Genomic DNA, 23,048 nt, shown 5'->3' with positions numbered 1-23,048 from the left:
GGAGGCAAGGCTGGTGTGGGTGTTGGAGCCACAGTGCACCGAAGAGGGGAGGGGAGAAGGGCCCAGAAATAGTGAGGGGACCTGGCGGGGTACCTGACTGTGCCCACAACATCCATGTCCACTCCCTTCCTGCTTCCAGTTACCAGAGCGGTGGATCCGTAGGGCTCCTTTCTCTACCTGTCTGCAAAGCTTGGTGGGACGTTTACATATGCAGACCGTGCAATATTCTGGCACTTTTCTACCTAAACACACTCTTAGACACCTCTGTAAGTCAATCACTACAGGTACATCTTTTATTTTTTTATTTTTTTATTTAAGCAATGTCTACACCCCAAGTGGGGCTTGAACTCATGACCCCAAGATCAAGAGTTGCATGCTTTTCTGACTGAGCCAGTCAGGTGCCCCTACAGGTACATCTTTAATACGGAATATTATAGAATGAGATAAACCTTATATACGGCTTCCATTCAACCTTTTAGTTTACTTTAACCTTTAAAGACTTAGATTCTTTCATTGTCTTAGCATGTGATTCTCTAGCCCTTGACTCTTTAACGTTGCTTAAAAATACTTAAATGCTAGCTCTTTTAGATTTTGCCAACCAATTGTATCCGTTTGCCAGAACTTTACCCTTCGAGTTTCGCTTTTTAACCTTTCGGCTACTTCTTGAGCTTCATTTTCTAACTGTTCAAATTCTGTCTCGTCACCGGTCCGTGTTAATCCTTTCATTCATTTGTTATCTTTTTTAGGTTTAACTTCCCAATTTTAAAAAAAATGTATTTTCCTCTTAATCTCCTGACATTTTATCTTTATGGTCTCGCTCCTTAATATAGTTAGCAATTGAGGAACTTCTTGGAAGGATGGCAGAGTAAGTGTGCTTTGGCATAATTCCTTGGAACCCGCGGAAGTAAGCAAAAATAGTCCAATATATAGAAACTTACTGAAATAAGAGAATGGCCAAACTCCGTGCTCTGAAGATCCGCTATACACAGTATGTGTGGACGAATTTGAAAGCGAACACCGCGTTCCACCACCTTACGTAAGGTGAGGGAGGTGAGCAAGAATGTTCTAAAGGCCTGACAATACCTGATTTGGGGGAATGAGGACTGGAAGCCTGGGCAAGACTGGGAAGAAGCTGTTTCTTCTCACTCTTTCTCTGTCTCTCTCACGTCCACTGCCTCAGCATGCTAATAAGAAGGGCTGGCCTAATCTGAGGAAAGGCTGAAGGCGGGAGGAAAAAGTCTATCTTAGGAGCCATTTGACCCTCTTGAAAGACATTAGCCAAAAGTACACTGGAGTCCACCACAAGAAGGCCCGCGAGTCATGGGAGGTGACGCTGACCCAGGCCCCCTTTGGAGGGGCCTGTTTGCCCTGGAAATTCCAGGCGAGTCCTGCCACGGGCTCACAAACACCACAGGCACGGGGGCTGGCAGATGGGAACAAGAGCCCGAGGAGAGAGGAAAAACAGATGGCACATTCCCACGGTCTCTGGACTCTTCCTGCTTCCTGAGGAGCATCGAGGCCAGACCTCCAGCTCCAGCTCTGACAGAGAAGACGCACCGTTGCTCAGAAGACTAGGGAAGGGAGTCGAGGTAAATCTGCCCACGTTATTAATGGTTAAACACAGACCCGGACAGAACTGCTTCAATTCTGAAAGGGACAGGCAGGAACAAACCAGCCCAGGACCTATGAAAAAAACATTTGCCAAAGGCAGATGAAGAGGACAGACCAGAAGATTTTTAACAGGTATCAGATGAAAACATGTTAACAGCTTTGTTTTCTCAAACAAAACAAAAAAACAACAAAACAACAAGAACTCTCTCAAAACAAACGATCAAATAACACAACAGACAGACTTCATATGGCTCTAAGGTAAAATGCCCTAGAACTGTGGCTGGGAAAAGGCTGATTCAGTGTCCTTGAGCTTCCTGGGAGGGAGACGGGCCCGAAGGAGAAGAAAACAGGTGCTGGTGAGCGAACCTCTGGGAGGGGGCCTTTGGCAGGTGCCTGGGTTTTTACGCAGAGCAGCCCTCAGAAACAGTTTACAGTTTTCCCCTCTCAGGTTGTAACTCCCAAGCCCTCAGTGTGCCTTGAGTGTTAGTGTCGTGAGTCTTAAGGGATGTGAGTAGAGACATGTGGACTGCTTCACAGTGAGCTCTCTGCTGATGGCTGCGAGGAAGCATCAGCAGCCATTGAGCGGAACTCAGCCGGGCGCCCCAGGTGGGGACCAGCAGCTGCGGTGGCTGAGGCCAGGCCCCGTCCGTGATGCAGCAAGAAACAGACCACGGAAGGACACCACTGGGGCACCAGCGCTGTCTCCAACGCTGGGAGGCAGATCCCCAAAGGCAGCAGCAAAATGACATAAAAGGCAACAAGGTCTCAGTTCTGGCTCCTTCGAAGTGGCTGACCTCCCCCTCGGTGCAGGCTGCGCTGATCACAGAGCTTCCGCTGACATCCCAGGAGGAACCTGGAAGCCTTCTGAGAGCCACACCCACTCCCATGAGCCCTTGATCTGACACATTAATCCTTGCTCTGATTGTTGGCTGAAAACAACCTCAATCAAGCACACATCATCATTCTTGCCTCTCTTCAAATCAACGTCAGCTTTTGGGGTCTGAGCTGGCTCAGCAGTCAAGGGAGGGAGCGGAGCTCGGGGTATGGGAAGGCAGAATCCCTCTGTCTGCAAACGTTATACATTTGTTCACTGGTACCTTGTCTCCTCCCTCCACTAGAATGTTCTCTCCATGAGAGCAGGAGCCCCACCTGTCTTATTCACTGGGTATCTCCGGTGCCTAGCAAACAGAAGTACTTGCTATTTGCTGAATGAGGAGGTAACCATGTGAATACAAAACCACGAGGGAAATACTCGCTTGGAATAGGGAGACTATGTCAGACTATTTTGGCCTTTCTTGAATGAGGGCACACTGGTGGCTTGAATCAGACCGCTGTGGGACCTGCTCTATTTCTTTGCCCATCTCTGACAGGCAGCTACTTTGTGAGCATTGTGACAAGTGCATGGAGCAAAGACGATCCATCTGCAAGACATCAATCCAGGCCTGATATATGGCACTGACACTGGAAAATACTTAATGGCTGGCAGCCCCTCTAAAGACACTTTCCTCTCCTGTCATAAGATGCAAGATCGGTACTTACGCCCTCACTTCCATTTGTGCTAAAACTATAGAATCATTGACACGGAGAGTTGGCAAGTCTACTTCAGCCAGCTAGCTGAGGGCTGATTTCTCGTTTTTACCTCCGTACAGGAACCCTCACTGGCTTGCTACTAACTTTTGATCCACGTGCCGCGATTAAAGAAAGATGCTGTTTGTGGCAGTCCCCGTGGAATGACTTACTCAATACCCATCGCAGCCCCATTCCGGTGCGCAACAGTTAGAAAACCGGAACGTCAATGTCCTACCCTTCGTTGCAGTTCAGAGTTCTGCAGATGAATTCGATTCCACAAATCAGATGCACTCACGAGAGCCTCTCCCTCAGAACAAAGTCTGGAGGATTCATAAAGAGGATACGGGGCACCATCTTGCTTTCAGAGATCATGACAGAGCTGTTGTGGTTCTGGAGTCAGCAGCTTCTTGAATCTATAGCTTTCTGAAGCCTCAGTGGCAGCTTGGGGATCAAAGCAGAGTTGGTAGCATGGCTTTGCAGCCAGCTAAGGTGGTGACAGCTGCTTGACCCGTCAGCTTCTTGTTATCAATGGCAGCCTTCCTGGTCAGGGCAGAGCACAGTGGTTCTGGGGCCTAGGAGCTATTCCTGGGGGCTCCCAGACTCCCAGACTGGAGTCTGCTATCCACCCTGCCCACAACTTTGTGAGCACTCACTTCCCTGTGCCACAATTAAATCTCATTCTGCTTATACCAGGTAGAGAGGACTCTGTGGTCTGCAAGCGATTCCCGAATGATAGGCCTCCGAGAGGGATGTTTATCAGATTGGATTTTGAGCTGAATGGTTCATGTGACCCTGTGCAGAGTGTGGAGCAGGGCGAGAGTTTCTTCTGTGGGGGTTGTAATGGTGGGTATAACCTTCAGTGGCAACAACGTAAGACTGGACTTTTCTGGAATATGTGGAAATTCTGCCTTTTGAATATAAGAGAGAGCGTGCTTAGAGCACTAAGCCGTTTCTGCTCACACAGCGAAGAAGTGCTGAAGGACAAGCAAAAGGACAGCATGCTAATTGGAGGTGCTTCTCAGGTCACTGCTGGAGGTGGGTAACGATTATGCTATCCCTGTCCCTGACCAGCTTAACACTGCTTTGCGTCTTTTCAAGTGTGCCACCAAAAACTGGTGTATCCACAAGTGTACTGAAAACACAAAAGAGTTGAGAAATACTAGTCTAACCTATAGATGCTTTAACATCTCCAGTAATACAAATTTTGCTGCATCTTGAAGCAAGCCGTGCTAGCATGGGGCGTCCTGACTGCTGGAATGTACTTTCATGTATCGAGCCCAATCTGTTTTATTATCCCTCATACCCACTGTGATTTTAGGTCTAGCCCAGGGCCATACACAGAGTGGAGTGGGCCCAATTCCTTTTTCATTTGACACGCTTTCAAATCTGGGCAGGCAGCTATTATAGCCTCTGTGAATTTTCTCTTTATCACGTAAAACACCCTCCCCCGCTACTGAAATCTTTTCTCTTTACTGGATCGGTCCCATCGGACATAAACTTCTTTTTAAAACAAAAGCAAAAGCAGAAAACCCCAAATCAAAACCAAATAAAACCAACCAACAATTTTTCAACTCGTAGCCCTTCCACGCCAGAGGAGAGCTCACCGTATTCATGGTTTCTAGTCCCTTTCCTTGATCTCTTGAAGTCAAGCCAGGGTGACTTTCTCTCCGCTGTTCCAAAGAAACTGTTCTTGTCAAAGGCCACCAATGACCCCACGATGCTAAATCCAACAGTCAGTTCTAAGTTCTTTCTCTTGTTTGACCTATCAGCAACATCTGACACAGAGAATCATTACCCACCCCCACCAACCAATTTTTTTTCAAATTACATCCTGTATCCGTGACACAATGGTTTCACATTTAACTCTCCAAGTCTAAATTTTAGTTGGGATTTATGCGAACAGTTCATGGAAGTCCATCAAATTACAGTCGTCCTTTCTGACTAATGTTTAGTTAGTGATTCCTTTTTCCTAAAGTCTTCTGGTATCCTTCCCCCCCCCCCCCCCCCCACACCCATTTGTTTCCTTCTCCTATTTCACGGTGATTCACAGTTGCAGTGAGGGAACAAACAAAAACCTTAATGGACGCTTTCACAAACTTCCTACCCCAAATCCCTATCTGTGCTATCCAGCGAGGGAGCGGCAGAGCACATGTGGCTGCTGAGCACTTGAAATGTGGCTGGTCTCCACTGAGATGCCGTGAGTGTAAGATACACACCAGAATTCGAAGAAAGTACCAAAAGAAAAAGTAAATGATCTTCGTTATTTTTAATATTGATTACATGTTAAAAGGGTCACGTTTTGGATATAGTAAGTTAGCAAAAATAAAAACTGTTAAAATTAATTTCACCTGTTCCTTTTTACTTTTTAAGATATGGCGACCACAGGGGGTGAGTCAGCCTGGCTTACTCAGTCGGTAGGGTACGTGACTCAATCTCAGGGTTGTGAGTTTGAGCCCCGTGTTGGACACGGAGCCTACTTAAAAAAAAAAAAAAAAAAAAGATATGGCTCCTAGAAAACTTTAAATCCCATTTGTAATTCTACACACTTGCTATGCTATGACCAGAAGAAGCCACTCGCTTCTTTTCACTTAACGTCTACGAATATCCTCGGTATCTTTCCAACTCAGAAAACAGAGATTGACGTCAATCTTTTTAATCTTTCTGGCATCAAATTATTAGCGTTATATTGCTATGCTCCCAATGGCTTTTTTTTTTTTCTTTTTTACTTTCACAAGCAATCCTGCAGGAACAGGAACAGCCTTTAACACAAACCTCCTTCGGCAGCGACACCTCGTTGCTAACCCGCATCTGCCTCCTGTCCTCCAAGATCCTAGCTCCAGAGACAAGCAGATGTGTGGCTCATATTTTCCCACACCCCTGCACTTGCATATGCTGCTTTAGAAATTTTTTTCCCTCAGGAAAACCAGCAGAGAGTCTCACTGTACAGGCCAAATGTCTAATAATTTTCTTATAGCACTGTCTGTCAGGCTCCATCTCTGCTCAGATCTTTAACTCTGGAAACCAGACAACCAAACATAATTTCTCATATTAACCTTCTAAAGCAAAATGAATTTGACTATTGTCTTCCTCTGAGAAAGGAAGCTGGTTTGCATTAACTGAAACTCTTGGTGAATAATAAAACTTGTTTTTTTCCCTTCTCTTAAGAGAACAGACATAATATGAAAATTAATTTTCTTCTGTTGGCCCTAAGAGCCCATTATGTCAGCCCAATACAAGACAGCTCTTAATAATCCTTCCCAGGAAGACTGCTGTTTTTCCAAAAGAAAACTGACAGCGGCAGATTTATTTGTGATTAAATACTTAACAGCCCAACACAAACAAAAAGAATAACTACATAATATAGAGGAATGAAGATTATGAAAACAGCCCACATTAAAATAATTGTTTATGAAACTACCTGGGGGAAGAGAGTCTCCTGAAAAAAAAAGAAAAAAAAAAAATCAAAGAATCTCGAAGTCGGGAGAAACACAAGGAAGAAGAAGGCAATACAATGCATAAGAGATAATTGTTCTTTTGTGACCCTATCTTGGCCTTGAAAGCCATGTTCAGGAACAAAAAGCTTTTGTCTTGTATTCTCACAAGGTGTGGGTTATATGCATTACTAACAAGGAAGCCACTATGTAGGAAGCAATATTTGAGAAAGGAGAAAATATGTTTTCTATTTGTGATTCAAAATCTCTATGTAGGGCTCCGCACCCACTGCGGCTAAACTTAGTAAGCATACTTTCAACACTCAACTAAGGTAGTCTTTTACGACGAGAACTAAAAGATGCAGAAACCCCAATGCTGTGACTCTCGGGTGGCATCGGGGTATCTGTATTTTGAAAAGCTTCCCAAATGTGGTGATACCTTTGAGGGGTCAAACCAGTATCCAGTTCCCTTCTGGCAATAGCACTATGGATTTTCCTTTGGGTAATCACTGCCTCTTGGTCTCTATGGATGGAAGCAATCTAATCCCTCTGTTCTGGGTTGGGCACTTGATCTAGACTCGGCCAATTAGCACGCTTTACCCACTTCTGGCCAAAAAGATTGGTTCAGGGATGAGCATACAACCCGAGAGATACAATGAATGCCAAGCTTGGAAAACATGCCCTAAAACGATTGAAAGAGAGGCACTACCTTTCTGCTGGGATTGTATACTGGTAGAAAGTAAGCCCGCAGCGCCTAGGTGGCTCAGTTGGTTAACTGTCAGACTTTGGGTCAGGTCATGATCTTGCAGTCGGTGGGCTTGAGCCCTGCGTTGGGCTCTGTGCTGACAGCTCAGAGCCTGGAGCCTGCTTTGGATTCCGTGTCTCCTCTCTCTCTCTGCTCCTTTCCCACTCGCCCTCTGTCTCACTCTCTCTCTAATATAAATAAACATTTAAAAAATTAATTAAAAAAAAGAAAGTTAAGCCCAAAATGGTTAACTTTCTTTGCCTAAATGCGGAAAGACCTGGAAAACAAAGTCAACCCAGAAAATGAAGAAAGCCTATGGATAACAATATTTGAGCACCTGGGTCTGTCCTACCCCAGGGCTTGCTTGGTTTACTCCAGGATGTTGCAATTGCACGAACCAAGAAGAAAAATTAACCACCGGTAAGGCGCCCATCAGAAAAGATGCAATGCGTTACTAATCCTGCTTGCGGCTACAGAAGAACTGCTTGATGATCACACCGGGGTAGCCAGAGAGGAGTAAGAACCAGTTGACCACTGAGTCTGCACCCCACCATCCAAGCCATCACTTTTTACCTGGCATCAGAGCCACAGGCATTGTTGCTGCAAGCAGCTATGAAAGCAGAATAGTGAATGATTCGTGGTAAACATAATGAGGCAAGCTTTGACTTCATTATTAAGGAAAGGTCACAGAGTTGCCCAATAACAAAAAAGCTCGCAGTAGTGGGCTCCTTGACCTTAGACGTAATAAGCAGAAGGTGATCAGCTATGAAGTCTGTTGTAAAAAAAAAAAAAAAAAAAAAAAATTCCGGCAGGGACCTAGCAGGGTGGTTTCCAAAATCTACCCCTGGACCCGTAGTACTGTAAGCTTGTTAGAAATACAATTCACAGGAGGTGCCTGGGTGGCTCAGTCGGTTGGGCCTCTGTTCGCCTCAGTCATGATCTCAGGGTTTGTGAGTTTGGGCCCCACGTCGGGCTCTGTGCTGACAGCTCGGAGCCTGGAGCCTGCTTCGGATTCTGTGTCTCCCTCTCTCTTTGCGCGCCGCCCCCCGCCCCGGCTTACCCCCCTCCCTCAAAAATAAATAAATAAACATTAACAACAACAACAAAAAAGAACTAATACAATTGATAGACCCACCCAGACCTAGTGAATCAGAATCTGTGGGGGTGGGCCCCAAGAACTGCTCTGAGAAGTCCTCCTAATGATTCTCATATATGTTCGGTTTGAGAACCACCGTATTTGGACAAGAGAGCCTGGTTCCCAAATACAGTTTCCTGAGCCCCATCCCCAGAGATTCTGATTCAGCACATTTGAGGTTGGGCTTGAGAATCTGCATCTCTAACAAGTTGATGCCGTAGGTCCAGAGACCACACTTGAAGAACCGCTGAGAGGCTAACTTAAGTGACGCGTTGTTGAAAGTCTTTGACCTTTAGAATCTGCCTTTCAAATTCAATCCTACACGTTAGTAACCCTAATACTGTGGCTCACGTGTGGTTCGGCTCCATGAAGTGTTGCAGTCAAAATGATAGTAAAGCAATAGAGTCACTTAAAATAACTCTGGTTCATCAAATGTATTTCTCGATCACCACAAAGTCACAAAAGATAATAGATATATTTCTTAAAATACATCTTTGAGGGGCGCCTAGGTGGCTCAGTCGGTTGAGCGTCCGACTTCGGCTCAGGTCACGATCTCACGGTCCGTGAGTTCGAGCCCCGCGTCAGGCTCTGGGGCTGATGGCTCAGAGCCTGGAGCCTGCTTCCAATTCTGTGTCTCCCTCTCTCTCTGCCCCTCCCCCATTCATGCTCTGTCTCTCTCTGTCTCAAAAATAAATAAACATTAAAAAAAAAAACATTAAAAAAAAATACATCTTTGAGCCACGAAAACAAGAGGGAGACCTATTAGTCTCCCTCATACAAGGTGGGTGAGTTTCTGTACCTCTCCCCTCTAAACACCCCCTGAAAGTTTTTTTATCAGCCAGTTTTCACCACTGCCCTGTGTGCCTAGTGTCCTCCTCAATCCCTCTCTTCCTAAATCTGCAGCTCAAAGATGCAAAAAAGCAAGGCAGGACCTTGCTCTGAGGGTAGGGGAGGAGGAGAAATTAAATAAAGCTAGAATTTTAATGAGGCAAGAGGAAGGGAAAGGTTGAGAACTTGCATATAAATGTTAATCATTTTTGTCCATAACAGTTGCCATTTAGTAATGCTCTGTGCCAGATGCTGTTTTTAGTGCTTTGCATAAATCAGTTCACTTAAAGCCGACATCAGAACTGTAAGATAGGTGTTACCATCATTTTACAAATGGGTTAACCAAAGGTCAGAGGGTTAAGCAACTTGGCCAAGGCCACACACATGACAACCGAAAAGACAGAAACTTGAACCCAGGCGTGTCTCACTCTAAAGCCCTCGTTCTTGAACACAATCTGATACGCCTTCCTAGAAAATGAGAACAAACACATCCAGGGCAAGGGGTTTAACAGCCTAAGTGTCTTGCCCTCTGGCCTCCACATTTCCCAGCTGGTCTTTCTCATCGCCACCTGGCTGGATGCCTAACGCCTGGGCCATACCTTCCTCCTTTACATTCATCACGGACTGTGTCTGCCTGCCAGTGAACAGAGCTGACACAGGATATTTAGCAAAGACAGTTGCCATTTTGAAAGTAATGCTTTTTTTCCCCGATGTCAACAAGATGATTGAGTAAATATGGTTAAACCAGATTCTGAAAGGCCCTATACACGAGATGGTGGCATTTAAACTTTTTGCACAACAGGAAATGAGAAGTAATTGAGGACTCTGGAGTCAGGGAGGCGAATCTGGCAGCATGCTCACAAGTGAGGCTGAGGCTCTCATCCCTGGTGGTCCGTCAGAATCACCGGCAGAGCCTTCTAAGCACCCCCACACACCATCACCACCCTGAACTTTCTGGAACAATAGGCCTGCTGTAGGGACCCACACACTCATGTGGTTAAGATATATCACAGGTGATGTTTCTTCCCACAGCCCTAATTGTCCATTCTGTCAACTCAATACAAGCCAGCTGTTAATAGTTTCCCTTAAAAGTGACATAATTGGATTAATGAATCAAAGAGGAATTTTTAGAGAGAGAGAGAGAGAGAGAAAGGGAGAATATCTCAAGCGGGCTCCACGCTCAGTGCGGAGCCGGAGTCGGGGCTCAATCCCATGACTCTGGGATCATGACCTGAGCTGAAATCAAGAGTCAGAAGCTCAACCGACCGAGCCACCCAGGCGCCCCGCCGAGGAATATTTTTTTAAGCAACAAAAATAAGAGAAATTGTAGATGAGCATCTGTTTCAAGTTAGCAAATTATTTTCTAATTAAGCACACACAGGAGGAATAAATATATTTGACTCAATTTTTTAAAATAACAAAAACTTTATCAAAAAACATCATGAAGTTAAAAGGCAAATAATGAACTGCAAAAAATGTGCTACATATTTGACCAAAAAAATTAATTTCCTTAATAACGTGCTTCAATAAGGAAAAGATAAACATTCCAAAGGAAAATAGACAAAGTGCATGCAAATGTATTTCATTTTAAAAAGAAATACAAATTATACATAAATATGAGAAAAAAAGTTTCACCTCGCTACCACACAAATAAATTCAAATTAAAAGCAGGGGCCACTTTATAGATGATAATGCCTCGCATTGTGGGTGGGAAAAACAGGCACACATACATGGTTTTGGGAGAACTGTTAAATGGCACGACTTTCTGGTGGGCAATTTGACATTATGCTTCAGAAGCCTTGAAAACATCCCTTTCCTTGGATCCAGTCATTTCCATCACTTCTATAAACTTACCTTAAGGAAATGATTACCTTTTTATGCACAGACTAATGCACATGGATTCACTGTGCCCTTAGTAAGAGTGAAAAACTGGTAAAACACTGCACGCATGATAATAAAAAAAAAATGGGCTAAATGAATTGTACTGCAACAAACATAAGTTATTTTTACAACCAGAAAACTGGTAATCATTATTTCTAAGGTTGACCCGATATTGTCATAGAGTGTTAAATAGAGAAGAAAACCTCTGAAGAAATCATGTAGTCTTTCAGGTGTGAGGTCATGAAGACGAGGGACTGGGTGGTAAAAGTGAGAAGTCAGAGGGAGAGAAAAATATTCTAAACGGGCACTGTCCAATGGCATAGACGTTAGTCACATGTGGCTACTTAATTCAAATCAATGAAAGTCAAGTAAAACTTAAAACTTGTTCCTTAGTTGCACTAGCCATATTTCAAGTGCTCAGTAGTCACAGGTAGCCAGTGGCTGCAGTACCCCACCACACAGATCACAGAATGTTCCCATCGTTGCAGAAAGTTCTGTTGGACAGCGCTGACCTAAATGTTCTACCTCAGGCCTGGATCCAGCTTTTGGCTCATCTCTTCAGCCTCATCTTTTGGCACATTTTTTTTTTTCCTTCGTGTTCCAACAGCAAGTGTAAGCACCAGAGGGGCAGAAAGCGACTTGCCTGGTTCTCCCAGACCTAGTGGGGGAGACTTGTTATCCGGGTAATTACACACAGCGTTTGCGGGACAGCAGAGAGATTACACAGATTACTGATACAGCACAGAGCTCAGCCTGGGATTCAGGGAAGACTTCCCAGAGCAGGAGGGGACAGGAGTTACCCAAAGAGTAAAAAAAGACTCTTCTAAGTAGACCAAAGAGCAGGAGTAAAGGCACTGATGAGAGAAACGCACAGCATAGGGAAAGAATGACCCGCGGGTCAGGCATTTATTCATTCAATAGATAGTAAGTGTCTGTGATGGGCCAGGCCTGAGGCAGGCTCTGGGGACAGAGCGGTGAACACGACTGCCATGGTCCCTATCCTCATGACGCTCACACTCGCCTGGGGGGAGGGGGGGGGGCAGGCTGTGCCAGGGCCTCCCACCTCACATGAAGGATCCTGGTTTGTCAGCCTAGCTGCTGATTCTTCTTTTCCGCCTCCGTGGGGACCGGAGTCCCACCTCGTATCTTTCTTCATGTCCCCCCACCCCAGCCGCATCACTGCTGTGGGAGACAGTTCTGGAGAGGGGGTCTTGGTTAGACCCCTCCAGCAGCCAGTGAGGATGTGGATCTGAGAGGCGGAAGGATAAAGTCTAGTTGGGAGGCTACTGGAGTCATCTAGAAGAGGCCGGGGGGGGGGGGGGGGGGGGAGGGGGGCCCGGAAAAGGGCAGGGCCGACTTCAGCGAGGCTGCAGCGGGAGAAGGCGCTCCGAGTTAAGAAAATGCCCGCCGAGGGAATGAGTCTGGCAGAGCAGAGCGGGTGGAAGGCGTGTCAGTGGAGCAAGGGTCCAGGGAGGAGAAGGAACGGAACAGGACAGTTACAGGAGAGTTCCCCAGGCCAAACAAGGGAGGGGTCGGGACGGCTCCCCCTGCAGAGGAAAGGCGTCGGCGGCGGGTCAGAGGGGCACCAGGGGCCGGGCGTGTTGGGGGCCACACCGCACGAGGATGGGCGGGGCTGTGAGGCAGCAGGTGTGCGTTACCTACGGAGCCAGGCTGGGGAGGCTGGGGCTGGCCTGGGTCCTGGGGCAGCGCAGAGAGGCTCCCGCAGGAGGGAGACCTCCCCGGGACTTCAGGGGACTATCTCCCAACCTTGTCCTTGAGCATTTTATAAGAGGCGGCACGGCACATTCTCCACAGCCCGAATTCCGCCCGGAGCCCGGCTCTGCTCGGGGCCTGCCTCAGCACCGACCCTTGGGGGGCGTCTCGTCGGGTCTGGATTTCAGACGCTCGCCGGTTCTTCTCTGGGGCGACCCCCCTCCCGCACCTGCCGCTCGGGCGGCCCAGAACCCCTCGACCCCCGGCCGCTTGGCCCTGGCTCCTGGCCGGATCCCTTCAGACCACCCCCCCCCCTCCCCAGCGACCCCTCCCCACACTAGGGTCTCGCAGCCCTCGGTCCCCCCAGGGTGCCCCCCACCCACCACGTGGCCGGGTCCCCGCTTCCGCCCTCCCGGCCGCACCCCTCCCCAGCCGCTGTACCTGGGGCTCTCAAAGCTGCACCCCCTGCGCCGCAGCGCCGCCCTCTTCTGCCGCAGAAGCGCAGCGGCCGCCCCGCCGGGCTCCGGCTCCATCGCCCCGGGCGGGGGCCGCGGGCTCGGGCGCACTCGGGTGGGCTCGGGCCTCGGCGGGGCTCGGCGGGACGCTCGGCTCGCACGCCGCAGCCCATGCCCCGCCCCGCGCGCCTCCGCCGGGCCCAGGCCCCGCCCCTGCCCCACCCCGAACTTCAGTCCAGCCCACTCCGTGACCGGCAGCCGGGTCCAGATCCCGCCCCGGCCCCGCCCCGAACTTCAGCCCCACCCACCCGAGCTCCCAAACCAGGCTTAGGTCCCGCCCCGCCCCCGCCCCGAACTTCAGCCCTGCTCTCCCCGCGCTCCTCAGCCGGGTCAACGTCCCGCCCCGGCCTCAAGCTCCAGCCACGCCCTTTCCACGGCGGCCCCACAGCGTCCCGGGTGCGGGCTCTCCTCACCTCCGTCGGGCCAACACGCCCAAAACGCTCACCCCGTCCTCAGCTCGGTCGGGCCCAAGGCCCCGCCCCTCCCGCTCCGTTCCCCTCAGCCCAGCCCCAGGCCCCGCCCACCTACTCCTGCGCTAAGTTCTCGCGTGGCCTTTGCCCTCACCCCGAGGGTCGGCTCCCTCGAGCGTCGTCCCTCCACACCTCAGCACCTCCAGGCCGTTTCTAGTAGCCGCGTCCCTCTGGGGGCCGCCCTTCCCTGCACCCCCGCTCACCGGCACGGCCCCCCGTTTTCTCTCTAAAGTCTCGAGTCTGAGGGCCCGTTCACTCCTTCTGCCTTCAACCCTGTCCTGGGCGGGGCTCAGCCTGCGACACGGCCCCGCCCACGCCGGCGGCCCCGCCCACGCCGGCGGCCCCGCCCACTCCGCCTCACCTGCGCTGGAGCTCCGGCCAACGCCCGCCAGGCGCGGGGGTAAGATACCAGCCCTCAAGGCTAAATAACCTTTCTACCGTAGTCTGCGTTAACTCGCGGATCTCCATCCTTTAAGTGGTGGTACTGCTGTCTCCTGGTGGCCGTTTGTGGCGCCTGACGGCAATGAGGATGAGGGGTTGGAATTTTGCAGGGGACGAGTTGTGGGTTCAAGTTTTGACTGGATGTGATGAACACTTTGCAGCTGTGTGACAACCCCCATACACCACCGTCCGCACCTCCTCTCCAAGTCAGATGCATCTGTCTCAGAGCCCTTGCGCACTGCACTGGGGCCGAGAGCAGCGACCCTACCTGGTAAAGTTGGAGGTCACTGTGCCGTCTAAATCACGAGGAGGTAAGCTCGGGGCCCCTCAGCGGTCAGGGCTTGTCGTGGCGAGGGAGGTGTGGCTCTGCCGGGGTGATGGAGCAGAGACTGAGGAGTGTGTGTGGGAGCCCGTGCTTGGAGAATCAGCCGCTGCCGCTTTGGAAGCCACTAACTGGGAAACTGAGGCAGGCAGGGCTGGGGCTCCCATGATCAGTTTGGATCGTGTCACTGGCACACGCTCCCTCATGACTTTCCTGCTGCTCTCACTGTAATGTCTGGACTCCTTTGCTGCTGCACATTCCAGCAGAGAAGCCAATCTGCGTGGAGAATGAAGGGGAGAAAGATGTAGGCGGCTTTCCACTTTTCCTTCCAACCCCCCCCTCCCCCCCGAGACCCCACTTTGGTCCTCCCACGTGTTTCCATGAGACAGGCTTGCAAGACAGCCCCCCTTTTCTTAAGCAAGCTACAGGGGGCTTCTGGTTTTTGCCTAATATCCTAAACTGCCCCTTATGTATCTTTTCAGACCTGGATCCCATTACCTCCCCAAAATCCTTCGCTCAGTGAGACTGGGTTGGCTGCTTTTCCCAACTTCATCCTGCTCCTTCTCCTTCTCCTTTCTGTCTTCCTGCCTCCCCCGTCCTCCATGTGTTCGGCAATCTCTGAAATGAATCCCCAAATGCCCCTGTCCCCTCCCCAGATCCTCCACCTTCCTCTCTCTGTGTGCCCAAAGCACTGACTCTGCCCTTTCCTGAGGGCACTGCTCCCATATGTCATTCACGTTCTAGTAACCTCCGAGCAGGGCTCCGAGTGCCCCAGACCTCCTTCGTGTCTGTATCTGGCAACAGCAATGGTTTGCTAAGTGAATGCGCGTGATTAATAAATTGAGCAGCGTTCATTGGAAAACACATTTAATTTCAAAGTAAACAAAGATGTTTGTACATTAAAGTATTTAATTAGTGAAACAATTATTATCAGTGTAACAAGCTGAAAAATACAGCAACTTGATACAAGACTGAGGTAACAAAATACTTCACCAAAAATCTAAAGAATCCCACAGGGGGCTGATGTTCAGTGGTTATTGCGGGTGAGACAATTCACAAGAATTAGAGAATGTCCTTACACAACTGCATGCAGGGGTTCCGCTGGGGGGAAAGAAAAGAAAAAAGACAGCCCAGGAGAGTGCAACAGATTTAACAAGAAACGAATTAAAATGTAGAAACTGATTTTCAACTTACTTTGCAGGATACATAAGAAATTGAAAACTACTCTCTACGCAACATTTTGAATGCTAATTGAAAAACCATGCATTTTGGCACGAAATTTATTAAAGATCATACCATACTAATAAATTAATTGCTAATATTTCATTACTGAATGGTCACAGTCGTTCAGAAATGAAAAAGAGAGATTAATGATTAGAGAACAGACAGATGACCCATCACGTTGCTGCTGCAAAAAGGGATTTGGGGGCTGCACACAGTATACACACACTTGTGCGACACGGGACTCCAGCGTGGTCCGTGGTACAAGTTCTCAACGCCCAAAAAATGCAGCTCTCGCTCATGCTGTACTTGCATCTAACCATGAAATTTAAAACCAAAAAGCCTCTGAAGTCAATACTGTGAATATTCCGACCCTCCTCTCTCATTCCACCTCAAGAGTCCTCGGCATGCCCAACCATAGCCCTGTGCCTGGGTGTTCTGCACCAACCGGCCTCTAGGACGACGACTCCATCTAGTTCTCGTTGCAACTGAACTCGCAGAGCAAGAGGCTGTCCAGTCCGTTGAGCGTTTTGAAACCTTTCTGGAGGAATCTGCGCAGGGTTTTTAACCCAGTGTTAGGAGACAGGCAGGGTCTTGCCAGAGGAGATGCCGTGTTGAGGATTATTTGTTCGTTGAGTGGTCAGCTCCGCGAGGGCAAGGATTGGGTCTGCTTGTTCTCAGCCATTTACAGTATATCCCTGGTAGAGCCTGGCACACAGGAAGCACTCACTAGAGATGTGAGTGAATGAATGAATGAATGAATGAGTGGTTTTGTGCAGAGAATGTTATTTCAAAGAGATTCTTGTAGTTTTTTTTTTCTTTTTAATATATGAAATCACCCAACATGTCAGTACGATGTAGGGCTGATTGAAGTCATTTATGAAGTCACACAAAATAAGTTAGATTGTGTTTTTAGCAATGTTCACCTTGTTATAAGCATCAGCAATGTGGGTGTAGAGCTGTAGACCCCACCTGTGGAATGAAATCAGACCTCCCTTGCGAAAGGCTTCCCATTTTCATGGATTGTTTTCCACTTGTAAAATGGCATCCTGAAAGATACACATCTTGGGCTTGGGAGGTGGGAGAGGAAGATAATGAAAGAAATACTGGCCATCTTGGTAAGGAAAATAATGCTTTATAAATTCAGTTGGCAAGAGAGTGGGTTCTTTCCTAAACAGAATGCCTTCAAGTATCTTCCGCTTTCGGTTCCACAAATGGGTGATGTATGGGCTTCTTCAGGGAAAGAAAGGGAGGCCACACTCTCTCACTGGGCACACAGAATATTATGTCTACTGCTCTCCACTGAATCAATTCTCCGTGAAGCATTTCAGTTGTTAGAATGCACTTGGCTGACCTTGAGTTATAAGACACGTTCCAACCGAGAGGGGCGAAAATTATTCCCAGGGAGAGGTAGATGAGCTGTTCTTGGGGCATTGTAATGCTACCAACTACCTATTCCACAATTTGTAGAAAGCATTCTGCAATTTTCATTCTGGGGTGCCATGATCTATTTGCTCAAAAAAACCCCAAAAAACTCAGCACATGCATGTAAGACATATCACCTTCAATGGTTTCACAAACATTTGTGCATTATGGACAGTCAAGAAGCAAAAACTAGAAACGTTTCCCTCCAGGGTGAGAATCCACCCGTGGATTTCTTCCTTTTGAGGTTTGTGCCTGGTCTCTTCTGTCCCAGCCTGAGGACCTCCTCACCTGCTGCTTGAGAGACAAACCAATGCTGAGAAGACAATCTGCACTTACGTGTTTGGCCCCTGTGTCCCTGCTGGGAGAGCCCAGGCACCTTTCAGCCTGTCTCCAGGACTTTTCTGGTATGTTCACGGTTCTTACCAGTTCTGAAGGCCTTTGCCAACAAGGTCGAAGCAGATTCTTCAAGAATCCAAGCTAAGAATGTTTCTAGGAGGGGATGTGGGATCCGTCTCAATGGGTGAGAAGACATTTGGAAAACAATTACAATTGTGCTATTTCAAATTCAGCTCAGAAGGAAACATTTGTGAGAGAGGAAGAAATTTTATAAAGCGCAGAAAATGATCTGATTCGGTGGAGCCTGAAATTCTGAGTGTTTTGGATTGACATCTGTAGCATTTCATGTGAGAAGAGCCAGGACAGTTGAACAGTGGAGAAACCCAAGGAAAGTCCGTGGCTGATTTTCCAGTCTTAACGCTTCCATCCAAACTTAAGACTTAAAAAATATTAACCGGTAGAAGCAGATTCAATGTAGGTTAAAGCGTTGACCTGAATGGTCCTAGTGAGAGGTGTTGGAGTGTTTGGTGTTTTCTTTCAGCCTCTAGATGCTAATCTGAGTAGTCATTGGTATGAATTAGGTGTGCGCATCCGGACCCCGGCTGCGTGCCGGTGGGCGGAGCGCTCACAGCTAAGGTTGGACGGCACCAACTGGAGTCTCTCCCGGCACAGAAGTATTCAAGACTTTGCTCCAAAGAAGGGCTAGTTACTGAGCACACTAAGGCTCAACCAAAAATAAGACGCTGATGGCAACTACTTTCCTCACCGATTCATTAGAATTTTCAGAAAAGTTGTCACCATTTGGTCAAAAGACAGTGGTGGGTCCTTTGGTAGTTTTTTAATTTACCAACACTGTTTACTGGGTAAGGTGGTGTTTTGAAGCATCTCGCCCAGAAACTCTTAAGGGTGGTTTGATGTCTGGTCAGTGTGAGCTCTGAAACCATGATAGCAACGAGGACCCAGGGAATTCAGAAAACCATTTCAGGGTTTCCTTCTCAGAATTTGGACACCCAGATTAGGGAAGGGGAGAGAGAAGCTCTGGTGATAAAGCTACCGTAAATAAAGCTAACTTTTATTCATTATTTTGAATAAAAATGTATTTGTGCAAAATAAAAGTCACTAAAAAGACAAACAGTGACAGATAAAAGGACATTGTTCATGTGAAGAGCTCTTAACTGAATGCAGAGCTGGGACCATTCACTCCCCAGGGCTTTGCTCTCTGGTCACCATAATCATCGACAATTGTGCCCTTGGACTTGGATGTGGAGAACTTGCTGGTGACTGCGTTTGGGGGCAAGATTGGGGGGGAGCTTAAGGCCTCAGTGTCACTCAGCTCCCCAGTGTAACCAGGAATCCCAGCGGGCCCCGCCCTGGCAGTATGATGGGAGCAAAGCCTTGGCCTGCGGGGAGAGGCTGGTGCACAGGGGCTTCTGCGCAGCCGTTCTCTGTGAGCGTGGCGGCCTCCGAGTGCTTCTGAGGAAGCTGGGAGAAAGTGTCACAATTTCCCCCTCTGGCATGGTCCAGGGGTGAGAAGACAAGGGCTTTCAGACCCTGCAGGAGAGGGGTGGGAGGAAGCGAGCAGGCCAGCCCAGTCCACAGTCCTAAAGCCGGGTCCTGTCTCAGAAGAGCCAACAGCAACAAGGCCGGGAGGGGACCCGGGGGCCCAGACAGCAGGCCTTCCAGATGAATAGCACCCATAGGAACAGAAAACAAGACACAATTTAAGGCATTGTTTGTTTACAGTAAAAGAATGCAAGGGACCCTTAACATAGGAATCTGGGCTCTCACTCTGACCTTCCTCGGTGGACAAGGCTATCACGTAAGGTGAAAGCAGGGCCTCAAAGCGAATGAAGGGTGTGATGTCACACGTCTTGTGCCAAAATGCATGTTTCTTGAAGAGTTCACACTCACTCGCACACGTACACGGCACACACACGCAGAGGACGCTTGGGGGGTTGTACAAAATCTGAGGCAGCCCTGTGGGCGAGCGACCCCGTGCACTTGGGGTATAAAAAGCCAACTCCATAGTCTGTTCCTTCTCTCTGGCCCCTCATGCAGGTGAACTCTGTCCACTCTTGTCCGGGAGGAAGCACGGGGGACCCAACGTGGGCCGGATGCTCTCTGATCGAAGCAGCAGTTGGTGGACGGACGAGGGCCCAGAGAGGGAGGGTGGGGTGCACAGTCTGGGGCCCAGCCACGGCCCTGCGGGGTGGCGCTGAAGAATGAGTGTCATGAGAGTCGCTGGGGATTGGTGTAGGTGGACGCTGCACTGGCAGAGCCCGCTGGACCGTGAGGCCGCAGGCCGAGTCCCCGTGAGTCCGGCTGTGAGTCACCCAGCACCCTGGCCAAAAGCCTGTGCCCAGGACATGCACTTCGCCACCAGTCCCAGGCTGGGCTTCCAGAAGCCTCTGAAGTCACGCCAAGTCCTGCAGAGACTTATTCAAATGACATAAGGTTTGCAGGTACCTAGAAGAGAAAGCTCACCTCTTGTCAAGGTTCCAACCTTTTGGAAGGGGACAGGGGGTGCCCCTAAGGGAAGGGATCAGGTCCTTCCCAGTTAGTCTGTGAATGAGCAGGTCAGGTGGGGAAGAGGGCCTGGCAGGAATAATGGCCACTGTTTGTTAAGTGGCCACTGTGTACCAGGCGCTCAACATCAACACGCCCCTCCAGTCTTCACAGCACCCCTTGAGGCAGGTTCTGGAAGTGTCCCCATTACACAAATGAGGGCCCTGAGGCTTAGAGAGGGAAAGCCCACAGCGAGTAAATGACAGGCTAAGGCACCAGAGCCCCTGCTCTCAATCACTATCCTGGCATCAAAATAAAACTTTGCTTGGAGCCGAGAGGAGACAAATCCTGCAGGAATGGGCGTATGCCTCTGGAAGGGACAGCAGCGGGCCGGTGTGGGTCGTGAGGGCACGGCAGGAATTGACAAGTGGAAGCACCAGGAGGAGTAGTCGGGATGCCGGGACCCCTAAGACCTTCCCATGGCTGTGTCCCCAGAACACCATCCCAGCTCCCTTTGGGGGGAGACCACCAGCTCAAGGTCAGGGTGTTTCCCTGTCCCTTCAAATCCGCCCCCAGCCCCAGGCCCCCCAACCTAGCAACTGCCACGGGGTTCCAGGAAATTTGAGGAGAAGCAATTTCATCAAAAACAAATCCATCTTGGTATCAATTTGGTCAAAGTGATGAATTGGAAAAAAATGCATCTCCCTGCACCAGAAGAGAGTTATAAGAACGGTCACAGCAGCACTGTTCAAAATAGCAAAAAGCAGGAAATCATCCCTGGGATCACTGCCAGCAGAATTAATAAAAAAAAATATCAGTACAAATAAATGAATGACAGCAACACACATTGACACAGAGGAATCTCAGGAACACACTGTAGGAGAAGAGCAAGTCACAGAATACCTAGTTACGGTTCTATTTATAAAAATGTTTTAAAAAATGCAACCCAGACAATACGTTGAGGAATCAAATACACGTGCCAGCATTTTAAAGACACAGTAAATAAATCGGCAAGTGGTTATGGGGTGCAGGCAGACAGAAAGGAGACTGAAGTAGGAAAAGGCCCCTGGGCGAGGGAAGTGTTCCGAGGCCCCAGGAGGTCCTGCCTTTAGGTTGGCTGGGTAGGCAGGTACTTGGGTGCTTGTTGTATAGCCGTGGTTTACACCTTACACATATGTTACAAGTCAGGTGTAAGTGTATTCAGTGTCAGTACAAACAATTTTAAGAAACGCAAGGCCACAAAAGAGAAAACCAATTTTAGTCACTGAGCTCTCCCATGGGAGTAGATGCCTTTCTGTGATGGCTTTCACTGGAGCCTCCTGGACGCCATCACACGGATGTGCTGGGCGTCACTGAATCCTCTGCTGTGGAGTATTTAGCTGTTGCCAATTTTTTATGATCACAGCATAGAGCGGGGATATGAGGTTGAAAGTAAACTCAAAATAAAAGGGGAAAAAAGTAGAAGAAAATAAAAGATCCCCATCCCCTAGGTCTAAAAATTGGACAAAAATACTTAAAAGTTGCAAAACCTTTTGCCACGTCACACTGCATTTGCCATACATGAAATCCTGTTTGTCCTTTTAACCAAACACCTGCTCTGCCAAATGGGTTGGACCCAGTTCCCTGCTATCTGCCCTGGAGTTGCTGCCATCCTCAGAGGTGTCCCCTCCCCGGCCCACAGAAGGGACAATGGGCTCTTGCTCGGGGCAAGCATCTTGGCTCCCACTGAGGTGCCTAAGCCGTTGCCACCGGGCAGATGCCAAGGCCGGGTTTCTCTCCCCTGCCCCGCCCTCCTGGTGGCCCACCTCCGGGCAGGCAGTCCCTGGCCACCACGTCCTCTTGCTCACAGGTCACAGGGCCACATGTGCGTGGCAGGTGAGCTCCCGTGCTCTGTTCTCTTAGGATGGCACTCGGGAGCTCACAAGGGGCCCCAGACACACACGGTGTGACTAGTTTGGAAAAGGTCAGGATGGGGCGCCTGGGTGGCGCAGTCGGTTAAGCGTCCGACTTCAGCCAGGTCACGATCTCGCGGTCCGTGAGTTCGAGCCCCGCGTCAGGCTCTGGGCTGATGACTCGGAGCCTGGAGCCTGTTTCCGATTCTGTGTCTCCCTCTCTCTCTGCCCCTCCCCCGTTCATGCTCTGTCTCTCTCTGTCCCAAAAATAAATAAAAAACGTTGAAAAAAAAAAATTTAAAGAAAAGGTCAGGGTGCTCGTCCTCTCTTCATGTGACCTGAGGCCTTGTTCACTGGGGGTCACCTTCAGGTGACTACCAAAACAAAACAAAACAAAACAAAACAAAAAAACCCTGGCCTTCCCATCGTGGAGACAAGCAATTACATTTGTTTAATGTAAAAAAATATACATAAGCACTCCAGATACCACGGAATTCTGGTTTCTTGTATATCATTTTAGAAATTTTATATGCAGACACAAACATACATATTATACATATGTTTATGTATTTTAATACAAATAAGATCGTCCTTGCATGTTTTACACTTCGCTTAAAAAATTTTTTTTTTTTTTACGTAATCTCTACGCCTCACCTGGGGCTCGAACTCATGACCCCGAGATCAAGAGTCTGTTCTATGGATGGAGCCAGCCAGGTGCCCCTGTACTTTGCCTTTTACTTCCGTCTCGGAGCCCCTTTCAGGGTACCACACGCACAGATCTGCTTCCCTCCTTCTAATTGCTATCAGGTGGTGGACAATAGGGATTTATTGCCGGTCACAGAGGTTTCCAGTTCTATCAAGGACAATGCTGCAGTGAACATTCTTACCCACACGCATGTGTGAGTGTATCAGTGGGGCAAATTCCCAGCAGGCAGATAGGTGAGTTGGGGGACTCAAATGCAATTTATTTTGAGCTTTCCTCGAAGTGGTACCTCAAGTTTTCCCCTT

General features: G+C 48.8%; 2 protein-coding genes and 1 long non-coding RNA gene across 18 annotated transcripts in view; 1 reads left to right on the top strand and 2 right to left on the bottom strand.

The window, feature by feature from the left end:
• The window catches only part of GARNL3 (GTPase activating Rap/RanGAP domain like 3), a 150,043-nt gene extending 135,920 nt beyond the window's left edge, over positions 1-14,123 (bottom strand). The window contains exon 1 of one of the 4 annotated variants that reach the window (XM_078436467.1): positions 14,102-14,123. Coding sequence is in view for 1 of the 4 variants with exons in the window: in XM_078436463.2 (XP_078292589.1) it covers positions 13,355-13,446 (92 nt within the window). In the remaining 3 variants the exon portion in view is untranslated. Of the gene's footprint in view, positions 1-13,354; positions 13,565-13,841; positions 13,916-13,992 lie in introns of those variants that run through there. The other 3 variants (XM_078436465.1, XM_078436464.1, XM_078436463.2) reach the window with 3 other exon arrangements.
• Positions 13,692-16,022, top strand: LOC132662930 (uncharacterized). The gene is made up of 3 exons (XR_009602758.3): positions 13,692-14,298; positions 14,501-14,650; positions 15,144-16,022. It is a non-coding gene; the product is annotated as an uncharacterized LOC132662930 (long non-coding RNA).
• A 3,341-nt stretch (positions 16,023-19,363) lies between these two features.
• Positions 19,364-23,048, bottom strand: part of RALGPS1 (Ral GEF with PH domain and SH3 binding motif 1) — a 311,034-nt gene continuing 307,349 nt past the window's right edge. For all 13 annotated transcript variants that reach the window (XM_078436478.1, XM_081790947.1, XM_078436474.1 and 10 more), the window contains one exon: positions 19,364-20,109. In XM_078436478.1, the coding sequence (XP_078292604.1) occupies positions 20,080-20,109 (30 nt within the window). In that variant the 3' untranslated portion in view covers positions 19,364-20,079. The remainder of the gene's footprint in view (positions 20,110-23,048) is intronic.

Source organism: Panthera onca, chromosome D4, assembly GCF_046562875.1.
Source record: "Panthera onca isolate mPanOnc1 chromosome D4, mPanOnc1 haplotype 2, whole genome shotgun sequence".
Lineage (NCBI taxonomy): Eukaryota > Metazoa > Chordata > Mammalia > Carnivora > Felidae > Panthera > Panthera onca.
The sequence above is the reverse complement of the archived record's forward strand: the minus strand, read 5'-3'. Positions and strand labels throughout refer to the sequence as shown.